Here is a 20587-nt window from a genome sequence, read left to right on the forward strand (position 1 = left end):
ATATGCCCTTGGTGAACTCATCTATTTCCTAACATCGCCATCATATCCTGGCAACTCAAATTTATTTTTCCTAAACTCCAGACTAATGTCTTATTAATAAGAAAATTGGGGGCTGGGGATGTGGCTCAAGCGGTAGCGCGCTCGCCTGGCATGCGTGCGGCCCGGGTTCGATCCTCAGCACCACATACAAACAAAGATGTTGTGTCCGCCGAGAACTAAGAAAAAATAAATAAATATTAAAATTCTCTTTCTCTCAAAAAAAAAAAAAAAGAAAATTGATGCATCATGGTAAAATCATACTTTGGAATAAAAAACGATCATACTGTTGATGTAAACAGCATGGATGATTTTCACAGACTTGTTGAGTGACAAGAGCCAGACAGAAAAGAATAAATAGTATATGATTCCATTTTTATGAAATTCAAGATTAGCCAAAACTAATTTATGCTGACAAAAATTAGGATAGTGGTGGGGTAGGCAAGAGTTTCAAAGGATAAGACTGAAACTTTTCAGTACAAGAAATACTCAGCCAGAGATTAAGAAGATGGCAGAGTAGAGGAGATTGTGTTCCTGCTACTCCATGGAGTGAAACCAAGAAAACTGACAGCTTCTCAGTAAGGTGAACAACAACAAAAAAAGTGGGAGGACTTTACTGGAATTTAAGAATATTCAAAGCAGATCCGGGACTCAGGAGTTTGGATATAATAAAATACGGAAGAAATTCCTAGTGGCATAGCCACTGCCATAAACTCCAGCCAGAGCTGTCCCTCCTTAAGCATAGTAGAGGGATAAAGGAATTAAAGGAACTCACACATTTGGGAGGCTGGAGGCATGTCTGTGTATGGGGCATTTAGAGACCAAGGACATTGCCTGACAAACCTGAAAGACGTGCTGCACTATATCCCAAGTATGGGGAAAGAAGCCACCATCACTCCAGGCAGCCTGTGAAGACAAATATTTTGGAAGGAAATGTTTTATAGGAACACTTTGCAGGAAGGAAAAACATTTTGCAACTGTGGCTTGGGGGACAGCAACAGAGGAAGCCGATTCCTGGCAAATTTGAGTTTGGCCCAAAGAACAGGCCCAGTAAACACATGCCACATGACATAGATTGTGCTTAAGTGACCAGAAAAAAATCAAACTTGGAGAGGTTTATACTGATGGTCCCAGAAACCCACCTGGCTCTATTCTTCCTCCTCCAATCCGACTGCTTTGCAGGACCAGCTTGGAGACCACCTAGCCTGGAATTTGGAAGGACGGGGCAGAAGAGATTGGACTGAATCCGAGACCAGGAAATATGGGGTCAGCAAGTGATACAGGGAACTAAGAATTGGGTCCTCCACCACACAAGTGGAACCCAGGGGGAAATCCCTGAGGTAAAGTCTTCCAGTGTAGTCTAGCAGGTACTGGGCTCTGGAGGTGCACTGATTTTAAATCTCCAGAACAATTAGCGTTCAGTGAAGAGCCTGGAGCCCACCTGATCCTAAACCCTGCTTCCAGGAACTCTATCTCCAGGATTATCTCCCTGTAGCAATCCAGAAGGTGGAGCATCACACTCCAGAAGACCCCAACTAGAACTGCTGAGAAGATTTATATAGTGTCTCTGTCTCTCCCTCCCCCCCTCCCTCACCCTCCCTCCTTCTCAACCTTATCATATTTTTTAAATATTTCTTTTTTTATTATTTATTTGTGTGTGTATGTTTATGTGGTGTTAGGGATGGAACCCAGTGCTTTGTGCATGCTAGGCAAGCACTCTGAGCCACAACCCCAACTCACCCCTAGCATTTTTGAAGCCAGTTATTTTACATGGATTAGCTTTTTTTGTAAATTAGGATGTTTGATTAGTATGTTTAGTTTGTATTTGATTTTTAAAATTTTTTTGTTTTATATAAATTTTTTTTCTCCTGTTTCCTTTGATTCTCTTTTCTATCTCCTCCTCCCTCACAATCATCACATCCGATATCACTTCTGTTCTCTCTCTGTCTACCATTTGAGAATGTAAATCCTTTTGCAAACTTGCAGTTTTTATAGGCAGTAAGCAATAGCTGATCATATTATTTCTGTTTATTATGATAATTAACACCATAGACATCATAGTAGAAACTGTTTGGTTTAATGCTGTACATTGTTTGCATTGGTTGTAATTGTTTGTCTCCCCATAAACAATGACTAAACAATGAGGTCCTGGAAACCTTCAGGGACACTGGGTAGAAAAGCCCACAGGGTAGAAACTATACTCCCTCAGATCCATACTGTTAGATAGACAGACACACAAACAACAAGAAAAAGCAAGGGAACAAATTGCCCCAAGCAAACCAAGATACTCCAGTAACAGAATCCATCAGAGAAGGAGTTTAGAATGTACATAGTTAAACTGATCTGTGAAGTAAAGGATGATATAAGAGAAGAAATAAAAGTAGCAAAAGATTACTTTAGTAAAGAGATATTCTGGGGGGAAAAAATCCTTGAAAGGAAGGAAACAGTAAACCAAATGAAAAATTCAATAGAAAGCATCACCAATAGACTAGACCACTTGGAAGACAGAACCTCAGGCAATAAAAACAAAATATGAGGGGCCGGGGTTGTGGCTCAGTGGTACGGCGCTTGCCTAGCATATGCGAGGCACTGGGTTGGATCCCCGGAACCAAGTAAAAATAAAAAATAAAGGTATTATGTCCATCTACAACTAAAAAAATTTTTTTTTAAAGTATGTAATCTTCAAAATAAAGTGAACCACGGAGAGAAGAAACCATGAAAAGAACTTCCAAGAATTATGAGATAACATGAAAACACCAAGTTTTAAGATTTGTCTGGATACAAACCAAAGGAATACACAATCTTTTTTTTTTTTTTTTTTTAGAGAGAGAGAGGAGAGAGAATTTTTAATATTTATTTTTTAGTTCTCGGCGGACACAACATCTTTGTTGGTATGTGGTGCTGAGGATCGAACCCGGGCCGCACGCATGCCAGGCGAGCGCGCTACCGCTTGAGCCACATCCCCAGCCCCACAATCTTTTTTTTTTTAAGAGAGAGAGAGATAATTTTTTTAATATTTATTTTTCAGTTTTCGATGGACACACAACATCTTTATTTTTATGTGGTATGTTACCGCTAGAGCCACATCCCCAGCCCACACAATCTTTTCAGTGAAATAATATAAAAAATTTTCCCACATCTAAAGAATGAAATAGAAAACCAAATACAAGAGGCTAACAGAACCCCAAATGTGTAAAATTACAACAGACCCCATCGAGGCACATTATAATGAAAATGTCTAGCATACAGAATAAGGATAGAATTTTAAAGGCTGCAAGATAAATATACAGATTATATATGGGGAAACCAATACCGATCCAACATGATTTCTCAACCCAGACCCTCAAAGCTAGGAGTTCCTGGGGTAACATATACCAAGTTCTGAAACAAAATGGATGCCACCCAAGAATCCTATATCTAGCAAAAAAGAAAGCCAATGAAGGGGAGGAATCTACACTAAAGGAACAGTCAATCAAAGGAGAAACTAATTCAAATCACAAACTAGAAATAAACCAAAATGACGAGGAACCCAAATCATATCTCAATAATAATCTTGAGCATTAATGGCCTGAAATCATTAATCAAAAGACATAGACAAGCAGATTGGATTTAAAAACAAGATCCAACAATCTGTTGTCTCCAGGAAACTCACCTCATAAGCAAAGACGTCCACAGACTGAAAATGAAATGATGGGAAAAAACATCACTCAATTGGAAAGTGTAAACAAGCAGGGGTTTCTGTCCTCATATCAGATAAAGTGGACTTCAAGCCAAAGTTAATCAGAAGGGACAAAGAAGAACATTCCATACGATTTAAGGGAATTACACATCAACATGATATAACAATCATAAATATTTATGCCCCAAATAAAGGAGCATATACATACATCAGTCAAACCCTTCTCAAGTTCAAGAATCAAATAGATCGCAACACAATAATACTGGGTAACTTTAACACACCTCTGTCACTACTAGATAGATCTTTCAAACAAAAACTAAACAAAAAACTATAGAACTAAATAATATAATAATCAATAATTTAGACTTACCTGACATATAGAATATTTCATCCATCAGTCAACAGCACACAGATCCTTCTCTAATATAGACCATATCATGTAAACTATCACATTTGTTGGCATACAATTGTAGTATTACCTTAATATATTTTTAGCATCTGTAGTGTTATTTTGATCACTCCCTCTCCATCAATATTAATTTTATGTTCTTTTTTCTTGATTAGACTTGGTAGATTTTTATCAAATTTTAGCTGTATTATATCTCTTTCATATATTTCTGCTCCTACTCCTACTACTTAATTGAGCTTCTGATACAAGTAGTTTAAGTTATAAATGTTCTGAATACTGCTTAATCCCAGAGATCCTGGCATTTTAAGGTTTTATTATTACTTCATTCAAAGCATTTTTTATTTACTTTTCTTATGCTTTCTTAACCTTACAAATATTTATAATTGTGCCATTTAATTTTGAAAGAGCTGACTGTGGGGTTCTATATTTTTTAAGGTAATTAATTGATTTCTAGTGCAACAAATCATGCAGGAAACACAGTTTACATGGTTTCAAATTTAAAAAGAAGTAATGGAAATGCTTTTTATATTGATTGTTCTGGTTGCATGCATGTCAAAACTGATCAGATTTTCTGATATGGGGGTGCTAATCCATAATGTAGGGTGGTGGGGAGCATGAGAGGAATGGAGGAACTTTACATAAGGCAAAGGGGAGGGAGGGGAATAGATGGGGCAGAAGGGTAGGAAAGTTGATGGAATGAGATGGACATCATTATCTAAGAAGACACAAATGGTGTCTCTATTTTGTGTATAACCAAACATTGTGCTCCATGTACTATGAATTAAAAAGTACTCTGCTATCGTGTATAACAAATTAGGCTAAATAAATTTTAAAAACCTGATCAAATTGCATATTTCAAATATATGCATTTTATTGTACTTCAGTTTTACCTCTTTAAAGCTATGGGGAAGGGCTGGGGATGTGGCTCAAGCAGTAGCGCGCTCACCTGACATGCATGCGGCCCGGGTTCGATCCTCAGCACCACATACCAACAAAGATGTTGTGTCTGCCAAATACTAAAAAATAAATATTAAAAAAATAAATTAAATAAAGCTATGGGGAAAAATTAAAATAAAAAAAAATACTCAGCATTTTGATGCAGGTGGTGATTTCATGGAGGTCTGTGTGTGTACTCATATATATTTGTAAAAATTTATAGATAAGCAGCATTTTACTCTCTTTTTTTAATAAAAAATTAAAACAAAATTTCACTATTCTCTATAGATAGCATTCAGTGTTTTAAACAAATTGGATTATTGATGGTCATCTCCTAAGATCAGTAATAGAAAAGTTACTCAACAGAAATAGTTCACATGATTATTCTGCATAGCCCTTTGGAGTTCTTGGGTATTTAAACAGTCATATTAATTATATTTATTGATTTGAGACTTGAGTAATATGAATTTACTGAAGATAGATTTAAGAATTACTAACATCTAATGATTAAAAAAATTATCAAAAATATTTTTTAAAAATTCATATTACTATTTGCCTGTTGATATTCCTTCCCCCCATAGTAAGGTTCTCTACAACTGAGCTACACAACCCCAGTGTCCCATCCCCTCACCTTTTTGTTTTGTTTTGGAGGAGAAAGAGTTTATTTGGGTCTCAGTGCTTCATTTCTTAGATGGCCTACTCCATTCCTTGGACACCTGAGGTGAGACAGAGGAAAGTTGGTCAGGATGTGGCACCAGGAAACAGAGGGCCTTAGCCCTTTTTAAAAAAAAAAAAAAAATTTCTTTAAGTTGTTGGTGTTTATATTCAGAACCCAGGGCCTCACACATGCTCAGCAAGCATTCTACCACTGAGCCACAACCCCAGCCCAGCCTTAGCCCTTTTTAAAGTTAGAGTTGCACCAAGTTGCCGAGGCTGTCCTTGAACATGTGATTTCCTGCCTCAGTCTCCCAAACATTTTAAGATTATAGGAACTTGACATTAGGGTTTATTTTAATAGATTTAAACTAATTTTATAAACTGATTTATAAAAACCTCAATGCGATCTAATTTAATCATTGCTTTGTAAAAATGAAGATAAATGGAATAAAACCATGTTTTTACTTGTATAGTTTATTACATTATTGAATTCAGATTTTTAGAATTAATCTACAAGGCTGGTTTTGTGGCTCAGTGGTAGAGTGCTTGCCTAGTATGTATGAAGCACTGGGTTCGATCCTCAGCACCACATAAAGTAAAATAAAGATATTGTGTCCACCGAAAAATAAAAAATAAATATTTTTTAAAAAAAGAATCTACAGCTGTTCAAAAATTCAAACACTTTTATTTATTATTTTTTGTTTTTATTATTATTATTTGGGGGGGGTGTTTGTGCGTGGTACTGGGGATTAAACCCAGGGTGCTTTATCACTGGGCTGTATCCCTCAGTCCTCTTTATTTTTTGAGACAGGGTCTTAATAAGTTGCCCAGAATGGCCTTGAACTTTCGATCCTCCTGCCTTCAGCCTCCTGAGTCCCTGGGATTATACACATGCGCCATCTTTTGGTTGCTTGGCCTCACATTTCTTTGTACTGTCAAACATACAGTTTCTGTAGCATTTTACATCAGAAAAATTGGTTTTGTTTTGGTATTAATTTTCTTAAAATTAAGTTTTCAAAACAACTTTATTGATTTGTGTTCAGCTTTTAAAAACTTTGCTTTTATATTTCTTTTTAACCAGTTGATACTTAAACATTTCCCAAAATAATTTATTCTGAAATTTTTGACTATGCTGAAAAATCTTAACTTTTCTATTTGCGATTGTTATGAATTAAATCTGAAGCTACAGTTCTAGATCTTTTTCTGCAGTTTCAAGGATACCCTATTCTTTTGAAAATGTTCAACTTTGGGTTCTTAGTTTCTCTTTCCCCTCTCTCTTTCCTCCCTCCCTCCCTCCCTTCCCTTCCCTTCCCTTCCCTTCCCTTCCCTTCCCTTCCCTTCCCTTCCCTTCCTTCCTTCCTTTTCTTTCCCTTTCTTGGTACCGGGATTGAACTCAGGGGCACTCAACCACTGAGAAACATCCTCAGCCTTATATTGTATTTTATTTAGAGACAGGATCTCACGGAGTTGCTTAGGGTTCCACTAAGTTACTGAGAGTGGCTTTGAATTTGCAATCCTTCTTCCTCAGCTTCCTGAAATGCTGGAATTACAGGCAGTGCAACACCATGCCCCACCTCTTTTTCTTTCCCTCCCTTCCTTATTCTCTTTCTTCCTTCCTTATTTCCTTCCTTCCAGTTAAACCCAGGACCTCACATATGCAAGTCAAGTGCTCTGTCGGTGAGCTATGTGTCCCACTCTTTTTATTTTTTGAGACAGGGTATAAGGTCTCACTTAATTATACAGGTTGGCCTTCAACTTGAAGTCTTACTGCCTCAGCCTCCCAAGTCACTGGATTGTAGGCATGTGCCACTAGGTCCTTAGTTTCTGATTCTTATAGACCCAGAGGTCTATAATAGTTTGTGAGTATGCTCACAATAGAAAGACATTCAACATAGAGGAAGTAGTAGAAAGTAGTGAATTTACGAGTTTCTAAAGGAAAAGTATATCACTTAAACTTTTGTTTTTTGGCGGTTTTATAGTTTTATTTAACAATTAGCATTTAATTTTCATCCACATTATATATAGATTTTAGAAAGTGATAATGGGAATACAAGTAACAAAAGTATGAAGATTATTTGGTGATTCTTCTTCCTAAGTTTTCTCAATAGTTGCACATGGGTATGTATGGGACATTCCATATTCCTGTGTCCCAGATAACTTTGTTGGGCCTGGTGAACACATCTGGAGACCCCATTTCCTTTTGTGGAAAATTTCTGGATCTCTTTTGAGTGCCCAAGGAGCATTGTATTTTAGGCCTTCTTCATGGATGTACTTGTGAATATTGATGGTGTATTCTTGGGTCACCACCTCATTGAGGCCTTTCTTGCCACCCTTGTTTGCAGGAGCCATACTGTCAGTCCCAAGTTGGAAAGGAAGAAGGCAGGGGATTTTGGTGGAGGGAAAGCTCAGTCCATTTTAACCATTTTTTAGGATGCAGTTGAATAATACTAAGGGCATTCATATTATTATGTATCCAATCTCCAGAAGTCTTTTCATCTTGGAAAACTAAAACTCTCCCCTAATTAAGTAACAACTTCCCCCAGCTTTCTGTCTCTATGAATTTGATGACCTTGTATTAATGGAATCATACTATATTTGTCCTTTTATGTCAAAAGGAAATGGGGTCTCCAGATGTGTTTCACTTAGCACAATGTTTTTAAAGTTCATCTACATTGTAGCATGTTCCAGAATTGCCCTCTTAAGGCTAAATAATATTCCATTATATGTATTTTCAAAAGCTAAACTTTTTTTTTTAAATCTATTTATGCACTGAGAAAAACTTTGTTTCTACCTTTTGGCTATTGTTTGTATTGTTCCTATGAACGTGGATGTTTGAATAATTATTCAAGCCTTGTTTTAGTATTTTTGGGTAAATACGCATAATGGAATGACTGGATCACATATTAACTCCAATTTAATTTTTTGAGGTACTGCTATACTGTTTCCATAGTATTTGCACCTTTATATATTCCCACTGATAGTATACTAGGGTTCCAGTTTCTCCACAGCCTTGGTGACCACTCTTGTTTTTTGTTTGACTATTGCCATCCTAATAATTATGAGGTGCTAACTAATGGTGATTTTGTTTTGCATTTCCTTAATGATAGGCAACATTGAGTATCTTTTCATATACCTATTGGTCGTATGTATATTTTTGGAGAAGTATTTGATCAGGCCCCCCACCATATAGTGGGAATGAAACCCAGGGCTTTGCATATGCTAGATAAGTGCTCTTCCACAGAGCTACACTTCAGACCCCACTTGTCCATTTTTAAATTGGAATTTTTGTTGATGTGAATTCTTTAAATATTCTGGATATTAATCTATTCAGATGTATGATTTGCAAATAATTCTCCCATTTTGTGGGTTGCTGCATTCACCTATTCATGGTCAAGTAGTTGTAATCCATTTTCCTTTTTTTTTTTTTTTTTTTTTTGAAGCTGTTTCTTGAAATTTTGATACCATATCTAAGAAATCATTGCCTAACCTAGTGTCATAAAACTTGCCCTCTGTTCTAGTTTTAGCTCATATGTTTGTTTAGACCTTGAATCCATTTTGAATTTTTTATATGTGGTGTGAGAATCCAACTTCATTCTTTTGAAAACTCACCAATTTTAAAATTGTTTGTTGCCTTTTTAACTTACAATATATAAGGCTGATCTGTGTAATGTTATAAAGAGCTTATCAAGATTTGTAAGAAGGGCTGGGGATGTGGCTCAGGCGGCACGCGCTCTCCTGGCATGTGTGCGGCCCGGGTTCGATCCTCAACACCACATACAAAGATGTGTCTGCCGAAAACTAAAAAATAAATATTAAAAAAAAATTATCTAAAAAAAAAGATTTGTAAGAAACAGATGCTCACTACTGTCATAGATTTTATATATATAGAACAAATAAAAAATATATGCTTAGCTGGGCCTGGTGGTACATGCCTTTAATCCCAGAGCTTGAGGCAGGAGGATCATGAGTTCAAAGCCAGCCTCAGCAAAAATAAGGCTCTAAGCAATTCAGTGAGACCCTGTCTTTAAATAAAATACAAAATAGGCTGGGGATGTGGCTCAGTGGTCAAGCACCCCTGAGTTCAATCCCTGGTCTAACCACCCCCCCCAACATCCCCACTGCCAGAACATACATATGCTTTTATTTTACATGCCTTCATATTTTTATTGCAAGTTAAAATAACTATTGTGAATTTAATAACTGTTTTAATATGAAATACTTTCATTTCAGTGAAGATTTTCTTCACTATTGAAGTACATTTCCTTAAAAGAAATAACCAGTATTTTAAAGAGTTACATAACTTTTGCTTAAAGTGATGCCATGGATTTTTTTTTTTTTTTTTTTTTTTTTTTTTTTTTTTTTAGTCAGTCTGCTTTAAAACTCTATTGGTTAGACTAGGGATACACATCTATGGTAGAACTCTTGCCTAGCATGTGCAAGTCCCACATTGAAGCCTCAGCTCTTCTAAAGTATGCAAAAAGCCTACTGAGATATTAAGTAGCAAGGCTAAGTGTTATATATTCATTTCTATGATACTTTTGTCTTTTTTCCCCTTTTTGGTTTGGGTGATTTCAGTTAGCTTTATGCTTTACATCTAGGCAATTTTTGATGTGTATATGTTTTTGTTTTATTTTTCTTTTTCGTTTTTTTAAGTACTGGGGATTGAACCTACTGGTGCTTTATCATTAAGCTGCATCCCTCAACCTTTTTATTTTGAGTTAAGGCCTCACTGAATTGTCGAGGCTAACATTGAACTTGTGAGCCTTTTGCCTCAGCCTTCCAAGTCACTGGGATAACAGGTGGACACCACCACGTCAGGCTGTGTATATGCTTTTATAAACATATACTCTTTGTAAAATGTATTTTCTTATTATTGTGATAATGGAAAGACAAGAATGAATATTTAAGATATGAATTTGGCTTTTTTTTTTTTTTTTTTTTTTTTTTTTTTTTTTTTTTTTTGGTACTAGAGATTGAACTCAGAGGCATTCAACCACTGAGCGACATCCCCAGCCCTATTTTGTTTTTTATTTAGAGACAGGGTCTCACTGAGTTGCTAAGCATCTCACCATTGCTGAAGTTGGCTTTGAGCTCACCATCCTCCTGCTTCAGCCTCCCCAGCCACTGGGATTATACACGTGTGCCACCATACCCATCTTAACTTTTGTCTTAACAGTGTCCATATTTAAAGTTTTTATGACTGTTGAAAACAACTTGTGAAGCTATATTGTTTTAAATACTAATTAGCATTTCAGCTATGTTTGTTTTTTAGCATCATTGCCAGTTTTTTCAGTCCTAGTAGCTTATCTAAAATGATAAATTTATCATTAAAATTTATTCTATGAACATTTTTTTTTTGATGGATCTTTTTTTTTATTGACTTATTCATATGTGGTGCTGAGAATTGAACCCAGGGCCTCATACATGCTAGGCAAGCGCTCTACCACTGAGCCACAGCCACAGCTATTCTATGAACATTTTTAAAGAATCATTTATAATGTGTTTTTTTTTTCTCTCAGGATATAAAATAACAGATGTCGTACTGTTTTTATTTCATTAGTATAGAACAACCTTTGTTAGTTAGCTTAAACTTAAAGAACAGTATTTTTCATAAATCACCATACATTAGAATCAATTGGAGAAGCTGTTAAAACACACCTGTGCTGGGTGCTGTGGCATACCCCTATAATCCCAGCCGCTCAGGAGGCTGAAGCAGGAGGATCAAGAGTTCAAAGCCAACCTCAGCAACGGTGAGGTGCTAAACAACTCAGTGAGACCCCTATCTCTAAATAAAATACAAAATAGGGCTGGGATGTGGCTCAGTGACCGAGTGCCCCTGAATTCCATACCCAGTACAAAAAATAAAATTAAATAAAAACAACAAAAACAAAAAAACACTTGTTTTCTGATTTGGTGGGTGTGGGGTGGGAAGAATTTTCGTTACTTAGAAATTCCCAAGTGATGCTGACGCTGCTGGTTAGGGGAACAACATTTAGTTGAGATTCGCTGCCATAAGAAATCTATATTGGAAATAAATTTACTTTTCTCTTAAACATAAGAATGGTCCTATTTATATAACAACTGTGGGAAAAATAGAGGAACCTTATCTGTTCTGTGGGTTGAATCAGAAACCCAATTGGGGGCTGGGGATGTGGCTCAGGCAGTAGTGCACTCGCCTGGCATGCGTGCGGCCCGGGTTCGATCCTCAGCACCACATACAAACAAAGATGTTGTGTCTGCCGAAAAGTAAAAAATAAATATTTTTTTAAAAAAAAAGGAACCCAATTGGAAAAGGCTGGTTTAGAATGGTCTCATTTGTATTGTAAAGAACGTGCATACTGATATATTCTTGGACATTTTTGGTATGTCAGCATTATATTTTTCATGTTTATAAATATTTTAATATTATTTGATAAAACATTAAAAAATTTTTTTAGTTGTTGATGGACTTTATTTTATATATTTATTTATATGTGGTGCTGAGAATCAAACTCAGTGCCTCACACATGCTAGGCAAGTGCTCTACCATTGAGCCACCACCCCAGCCTGATAAAATACTTTTTTTTTTTTTTTTTTTTTGAGAAATGTGAGTGAAAAATTTATTTGCTCATTTGTTGCATTTGAAGTACTCTTTGTTGACATCCTTGGCCTGAGATTCTTTGCCATAGACCACAACTGCAACCAACCACTTTACAGGTTTGCCCTCTGGGTCAGTCTTACAGAGGACTGCCCGTTCTCCTAGTTTCTTGTCTAAGACTGTGGCAGCTTCATGAATTCCATGTGCAAGACCATTGTGGATGAGGGCAATCTTCAACACCTCTTGTAAAGCAGTGTTGAAGTCCACTACATCTCTAGCAGCAATGCCTTCCTTGGCCATGGCGCCATGACGAAGGGTTATGGGTTATGGATGAAGCCAAATCTTGAAGTAACTGGAACCTCCGCCTCTGCCCCCGTACAACTTGTTGACAGCAGGGAAAAGGCTGAAATACATTTTTAACAGATGCCAAGAAGTTTCTCTAGATAGATAGATCTCATTTTTCTAGGTAAATAATTACTTTATAAAAGATATTTTCTTTATAAATACATTTAGAAATATGAATTAAGTATTGCATTTTGACCAAAAAGCTTATCCCATTTCAGAATAATATGGCATTATTTAAGACTTTCTTGAAAATAAAAGGTATTTACACCTGGCCTAGTGGCATACCTCCTGTAATCCCAGCAGTTTGGGATTACAAAGCAGGAGGAATGCAGTTTAAAGCTAGCCATAGCAACTCAGCAAGGCCCTAAGCAATTCAGTGAGCCCTGTTTCTAAATAAAATAATAACAAAGGGCTGGGATGTGTCTCAGTGGTTAAGTGCCCCCGAGTTCAATCCGCCATACCCCCCCCAAAAAAGATATCTACTCAGTAGTATCTTATTTGTCTTTAGTGTGCCATTGAATGACATTTCCACAGGCTATTTAGTACTAATGTTTTTTCACTATATGTCTAGAAAAAATGGATAAAACATCAGTAGATAGAGCTGACAAGAAAGGTATTGATAACAATAATAATTAAAAAAAGCCTATACGGGATGGAATTTATTTGAATTATCTAAAGAAATAGAAAAGCTCATTGTAAAGAACAAAGAAGAGAGGCAGGTATATATAATATAAACTTCTATAACTAAATAAAAATAACTTAGCGCTAGTAGATTTTTGTTTTATTCAGGAAAACATTGACTTGACTTTTGCCATACAAAGTCCTTATAATTGGAGTATTTTCCTGTTTTGAAATTTAGGGCAGCAGCAATGACTCTACGCACGGTATTATTGTCATTGCAAGCATTGTTGGCAGCTGCAGAACCGGATGATCCACAAGATGCAGTAGTAGCAAATCAGGTAAGGTGATGCTTTTGAAAGTCTTCCTTATACCTGTTGATGAGTCTCTAGTGGTTTGTGACGTTAATTCATGAGCATGAGCTATTGGAACTAAATTTGGAAATGGTTTCCTTTCTCATAGTAAGATGATTTTGTCAGATGTAATAGTGAAACCTTTATTTTTAACATAGTTTAATTGAGTACATGATAGGAACTATTTTTCTAATGTTTGAGTGTTTCCAAACGTACAATCAGAAGAATTACAATGAGGGCTAGGCAGGGTAGCTCAGTAAAACAGCACTTACCTAGCATGCACAAGGTCCTGGGTTTGATTCCCCAGCACCACAAAAACAACAAAAAAGGTGAACACCCATGTGTATCTACTATTTAGGTGGATAGATTTACTTATTTATTTTGAGATGTTGTTCTGCTATATTGCTTAGGGTGGTCTTGAACTTGTAATGTTTCAGCCTCCTGAATTGCAGGGATCATAGAATGCATCCCCCCAGCTTCTAGATTCTGTGATTAACATTTTATTACACATATTATATTATGTATGTATCATGTGAACAGAGGTTCATCCTTACTTTTTTTTTTTTTTTAATTTTTGTACTAGGGATTGAACCCAAGGGTGCTTAACCACTGAGCCATATCCTAGCCCTTTTTTTTACTTTGTATTTTGAGATAGGGTCTTGCTAGGTTGCTTACAGCCTCACTAAGTTGCTGAGGCTGCCTTTGAACTTGCAATCCCCCTGCCTCAACCACCCAAGCCTCTGGGATTTCAGGTGTGCACTACCCTGTCCAGCTCCTCTATTTAGTTTTGATCTTTTCTAGTGATAATTTTAATCATTTCCTACCATGGTAGTGAAGTGGAATAGTAGCATTACCAGTGACTTTCTAATTGGCTAAACAGAATAAATAGTTTCTAGTTCTGGTATTTAATCACTAAGGTAAGTGATCAGTAAATTATAGTTGTATTGGCTGGTTTTATAAATAATGCTTTATTTGAATACAGCCACACTTACTTGTGTTCTTTCCAGCTATAGTGGCAGCACTGAACAGAAACTGTGAGGTCTGAAAGTTTTAAATTATCAATATCTGGGGGCTGGGGATGTGGCTCATCGGTAGCGCGCTCGCCTGGCATGCGTGCGGCCCGGGTTCGATCCTCAGCACCACATACCAACAAAGATGTTGTGTCCGCCGAGAACTAAAAAATAAATATTAAAAATTCTCTCTCTCTGTCTCTCTCTCTCCTCTCTCACTCTCTCTTTAAAAAAAAAAATTATCAATATCTGGCCCTTAAAAAAAAATGTCTGCCAAGCTCTATTCTAAGCTATTACAATTTGCTGAACACTTTTAAACCTAGAAATCTCTTGATTTATGAGATACTTCTCTTCTCATATTTGTAGTTGTTCCTTCTTAGTTCCTACAATTATTTATTATTTTAGTCCTTTAAATGTAGCTTGCTTATTCTGATGTTGTTCCCTTTACCTTCCATTATATATATTCACTTGGGAGATCATATCTACACTGATGTTACCACTTGTGAACCTTTTCCTTTTCTCCATCTTCTACATTGATAACAGTTTTATACAATATAAATGTTACTTTACTTTTCTACTAAAAACTTGTTAATAGCTCCATTATCACTTATTTGAATCCAAATTCTTTAGTTTGAAGAGGTTCTCCATGATTTGGACTGTCTACAAACCCAGGTTCATCGCCATGAACTTTGATCCTCCTGCCTCAGACTCTGAGTAACTGGCATTACAAGCGTGTACCATCTGTACCCAGCTGAAATTGCACTTCTTTTTATGTGTCTTTTCATTCTGTCTGCCATATTTCCTCTGAAGGGAAATGTTTCCTCCTAACACCTCTTTATCCTATTAGATTTCAATTTATGTATTGTCTATTCTTAGAAACGGTTCTGTTCTTCTTCCTGTCCCTTTAAGATCTATCCATTCTTTATTTCATGCTTTTTTTTTTGTAGTGCTAGGGATTGAACCCAGGGCCTTGTGCATGCGAGGCAGGCACTCCACCAACTGAATTATATCCCCAGCCCTCATGCATATATTCTTTTATTTAAGTTGTCAGTGGACCTTTATTTTATGTATTTATTTATTTATATGAGGTGCTGAGAATTGAACCCAGTGCTCATTTGTGCTAGGCAAATGAGCTACAGCCCCAGCCTGTGTGTGTGTGTATTCATATTCTTGATAATAAGTCCTATTAATTTTCTAAGAGTGCTTGGAATTATTGTTATTCATATAATGTATATGTACATATTGATTTTATTTAATAGTCAAGTAATATGACTTGAATTCCAGTTTTCACATTTCACAGGTTGAAGTTAAACTAAAAGGTTTTATACCAAAAATAGTTGAAATTTTTATTTATGCTTGGTGTGGTGGTACACGCCTGAAGTCACAGCGACTCTGAAGGCTGAGGCAGGAGGATCAAAAGTTCAAAGCCAACCTCTGCAACTTAGGGAGATCTGCCTCAAAATAAAAAGGGGTTGGGGATGTGGTTCAGTGGTTAAGTACCCTTGGTACCCTCCAACAAGATTTTTAAATTTTTTTTTATTTTTTTTCCTTATTAATGGTAGAAACAAGATTATCATTTTAATATGTGATAGAAGCTTATGAGTCTTAAAATATTCAAAATGTTTATATACTTTAAAGAGAAATATTAAAGTGACATGAACTATTACTCATTTATATTTTGTTTTACTAAGCCATGATGCTCCTGTAGTGTTTGAGAGTGAATTTAGTTTACATTTTTTTAATCTTATATGGGAAACATTACTTTTTAAATTATTTTGAATTAATAATCATCTGAAAACCTGGTATAACAGCTGCTTGGGATGCAGGAGGTTTGCAAGTTCATAGTCAGCCTCAGCCATTTTGTGAGGCCCTATCAAAATAAAACCTAGGGTATAGCTCAGTGGAGCAGTAAAGCCCCCTAGGTCCTATTCCCATTACTGAAAGGGTATAACATGTTATGAGAACTGTAGATGTAGAATTTTCTTAAATCATTCTTCACTTGGACTGGGAGTTAGCACTTGCCTTGTCAAAAGAAAGAAAGCACTCTCCACTAATACAACTCTAAGAAAACTTCAAAAATCTAGTTGTATTTTAAACTGAGCTATGGTTAGTACCAAAGTTGGTCCCATTTATTAGATGATTTTCATATAATTTTATAAGCTAGTATATGTTTAGTTGTATAAAGTTGTGCAATCTTTGCAATATCTCTCACTTCACTTAATATTAAAAATCTATCACATTCACTGGACCTCACTTCACTTTTTAAGTTGTGAATGGACATAATACCCTTATTTATTTATTTTTATGTGGTGCTAAGGATCAAACCCAGCGCCTCACATATATGAAGCAAGCACTCTACCACTGAGCCACAACTCTAACCCCTAACTTAATTGTTAGGTTTTTGCTAATTGTTTTTGTGAAATTTGGAGATGAAAGTAGAATTTTTCTTTCTTTTTTTTCTTTGATGGTGGTGGTGTGCCTTCTATCAATCCATCTTATGAATCAAAGCTTCATGTTAAGCAGTGTTTTCTTTAATGACACATTGAAATGTGAATCACTTTTATAGGGTGGGTGTGCTAGAGATTGAAAACTAAACTCTCAGCCCAGTGGATACCCTCTTTGCCCCTGCACTCAGGATTGACCCTAGGGTACTCTTCAATCATTGAACCACATCCCCGACCCGTTTTACTTTTCATTTTTAGACTGGGTCTTACTAAGTTGCCCAGACTGGCCTCCAACTTGGGATCCTCCTGCCTCGACCAACTAAATTGTTGGGATTTAGACATGTACTACTGAGCCAGACCCAATGAATCACATTTTAAATGTAAATTCATTTTATTTATAAAAAAGCAGGGTATTAGGGCTTCAGTAATACAGCTCAATTCGTAGAGTGCTTGCCATGCATGCACAAGGCCCTGGGTTCAATCTGCAGCACCACAAAAAAAATAAAATAAAAAAAATAAAAGCAGGGTCGTAGGTAATTAATAGATGAACTATTATATTGAATATTATAACTATTGTCATGTCAATCAATTTTTCCCCCATGTAGTACAAACAAAATCCTGAAATGTTCAAACAAACAGCTCGACTTTGGGCACACGTGTATGCTGGAGCACCAGTTTCTAGTCCAGAATACACCAAAAAAATAGAAAACCTATGTGCTATGGGCTTCGATAGGGTAAGTACATAAGGGAATGTTGATTTTGATATATGTTTATTTTAAATTATTGCTGGAAATCTTAGCAAATAAGAGAAAAATCTAATTTTGATAAACAGTTTTTCTATTACTAAAAATCCCTGATTATTTTTTTTTGTTGTTGATTACCAGTCATTGGTTTTAGAAACTTTATATGCACTGAAAGTATGAGGCAACTTTAAGAAACAATGAATGATTTCTCATTAAAAAGAATAGTGATTATTTTAAAAATATTTCCTTGAGATTTGATTTTTGTTGTTGTCGCCTTCTCTTTTTTTTCTCTACAGAATGCAGTAATAGTGGCCTTGTCTTCAAAATCATGGGATGTAGAGACTGCAACAGAATTGCTTCTGAGTAACTGAGCCCTAGAGAGAGAGCTGCTGATAGTCAAACTTGCCTCCTCTTGAGGAGCACCAACATCTGTTATTTTTAGGATTCTGCATAGATTTCTTTTAAACTGGCAATCTTGCCTAATGATGTTATCTAGGCACCATTGGAGACTGAAAAAAAAAAAAATCCCTGCTCTGTAAATAAAGCTAATTAAACGTCTGTGTAAATTTAAAAAGGGGAAATACTTTAATTTTTTTTTTTTCATACTTAATAGTGTAAAGATTCTTTGAGCTAAGCTAAAACCATGGAAAAAACATGCTACTTTAGTGTTTAGCAGTGTAACAAGACTAGCAAGAGTTTGCTTCAGGATTTTGTTGAATAATTAAGATAATATTTTGAGTGTGTCAGGGCCATTCAAATTGTTGGTGTTGCATCACAGCTACCTTAACTGTTTTTAACATGGATCCTCTGTGCCTGTGAATTTACTTGCATGCTTGTACTTGACTTCTTAGGATGGGTAGCTGAAAAGACCACCATTTTAAGCATTAGAAAATTCTTAAATATGAGATTTATCCAGAATCGAAGATGGTGACCTATTCAGAGCCTTTATGTCCCTGCTAACAGACTGGGACACTGTATCTATTTTCCCCCTCTTACCACACACAGCTAATATTCTGATGATAAAGTTCTCTGTAGTTGGTGGGGAAACATGCTGAGGGACAGTATCCCTTGCTCCAATTTTAGGTCATAGATTTGGAATGTTTTGTCACAGTTTTTTAAACACTCTTGTAAGAATGTTAAAATGGAGCTGGCAATTTTTTCTTGCAAAACCAGTAAATACTTGACGTTGCAGTATTCCCAGATTTAATGAAAGAACCCAACTTAGTTTTTCAGTGAATTTGACATTGATTTTTAAACTGATGGAATTTTTTTGTTGAGAACTTAGAAAGATGCAATGAACTATATCTGGTAATTTTTAGCCTAATATTGGGCTTCATAGAGATTGTTTTATCAGATAATTTAAAAGTCACTCTTGCTTGCACCTTCCCCATATTAACACCTGAAAGCTGTGTTGGTGTTTTATTGTACATACTTCAAATGCACATAGGAATAGAATTGTGTTATAAATCTAGCTTTCTTTATGATGTTTCTGATAATATGAGAATTGAAAACTTTACCTTTCTTGTACATAGTCAGACTTTCTATTCATATTAAAGTTACATTTCATTCTAAGTTCAAAAGTTTGAAAATTATTAGTTTTGCAAGCTCAAACACTTAATTTGACCATTTTATGAAGGTTGAAGTAGATTTATGCAGGCAGTTCTATACATAGAAATCCAAGTCTTATTCAATTTTCAGGACCAATGCAAAATAATAAAAATGTAATGCAATCAGACTGAATTAAAGTAAGGCTGTATATTGAGAATCATAAGGTTTGCTTTCTTCAAGCGTTATTTATCTTAAGTTATGATCGTTTGAAAATACCTTTGAACCTATTAAGTCAGCATAACTTCATTTGACTTTTCAATAATCTTGATACTAGAAGCAATAAAAGAACCATTATTAAATATATTGTAATGTTAAAGATGTGAAGGTTCTTCCAAAAACTGATAAGGCTTTTCTAATTAACAGTGAACTCTTATAGTGATACTATTGCATACTAAACACAAGTTGCTGTGTATTTTTCCCTTATATGTTTGCTTAAGCATAAATTCCTTTATATACAGTCACATCCTTTTATTGCTATAGTTTAGTTATTTTCTAAAGATGCCAAAGGAAACAAGATTTTTCTTTATTTATTTTAAATAGCTAAAACTTCGAACTTTTCTTTATATTTTGACGTAAGATGGGATTGTGTGAAAATACGGATAGTTTGACCCACATTTGGTTAGTATCAATTTTTTTTTTTAGTGGAGGGTGGGTTGGTGATGATATTAGTAATATTTGGATTATAAACATTATCACATCTATCCAGTTTACTATTTGCCTATATTATCAGGGTATGTTTAGATTGTCTATGGTGACACAAAGGAGAGAGAACTCAGAGATTACCAAAGTCAAGCATTACACACTTGGCTGCTGGAGGCAGCTCTGCCCTGCTGTGATTTTATGTATGTTGGCTGTATATTGTATCTGCTCATCTAACTATACTTCAGCATCTCCAGTACCCAGAAATTGGAAGATACAATATTTGGTTTGACATAAAGAGTTCTTAATTATAAAAAGTTATTTTCCTCAATTACCTAAAATGTGATGATAATCCTTCCTTTCTGTTAACATTTCCTTCTGTCTTTATGGTTTTGTTTTTACTTTTTCACTTCTCTATATGTAGATGTAGTTCCCCCAATACAGAAACTAACACAATTTCTTTTTCCTTCTGTTCTTAAGTATGTTTGGGAAAAGGATACTAAAAATTCAGGCCTAGGGCTGGGGATGTGGCT

General features: G+C 35.7%; 1 protein-coding gene across 1 annotated transcript in view; it reads left to right on the plus strand.

Annotated features, from left to right (window-relative positions):
• The window catches only part of UBE2K (ubiquitin conjugating enzyme E2 K), a 72824-nt gene extending 52520 nt beyond the window's left edge, over positions 1-20304 (plus strand). The window contains exons 5-7 of the mRNA XM_081302955.1: positions 13499-13598; positions 17670-17798; positions 18104-20304. Coding sequence (XP_081159081.1) covers positions 13499-13598; positions 17670-17798; positions 18104-18178 — 304 coding nt within the window. The 3' untranslated portion in view covers positions 18179-20304. The remainder of the gene's footprint in view (positions 1-13498; positions 13599-17669; positions 17799-18103) is intronic.
• The last annotated feature ends 283 nt before the right edge of the window (positions 20305-20587 follow it).

Source organism: Spermophilus citellus, assembly GCF_964194105.1.
Source record: "Spermophilus citellus genome assembly, chromosome: 8".
Classification (NCBI taxonomy): Eukaryota; Metazoa; Chordata; class Mammalia; order Rodentia; family Sciuridae; genus Spermophilus; species Spermophilus citellus.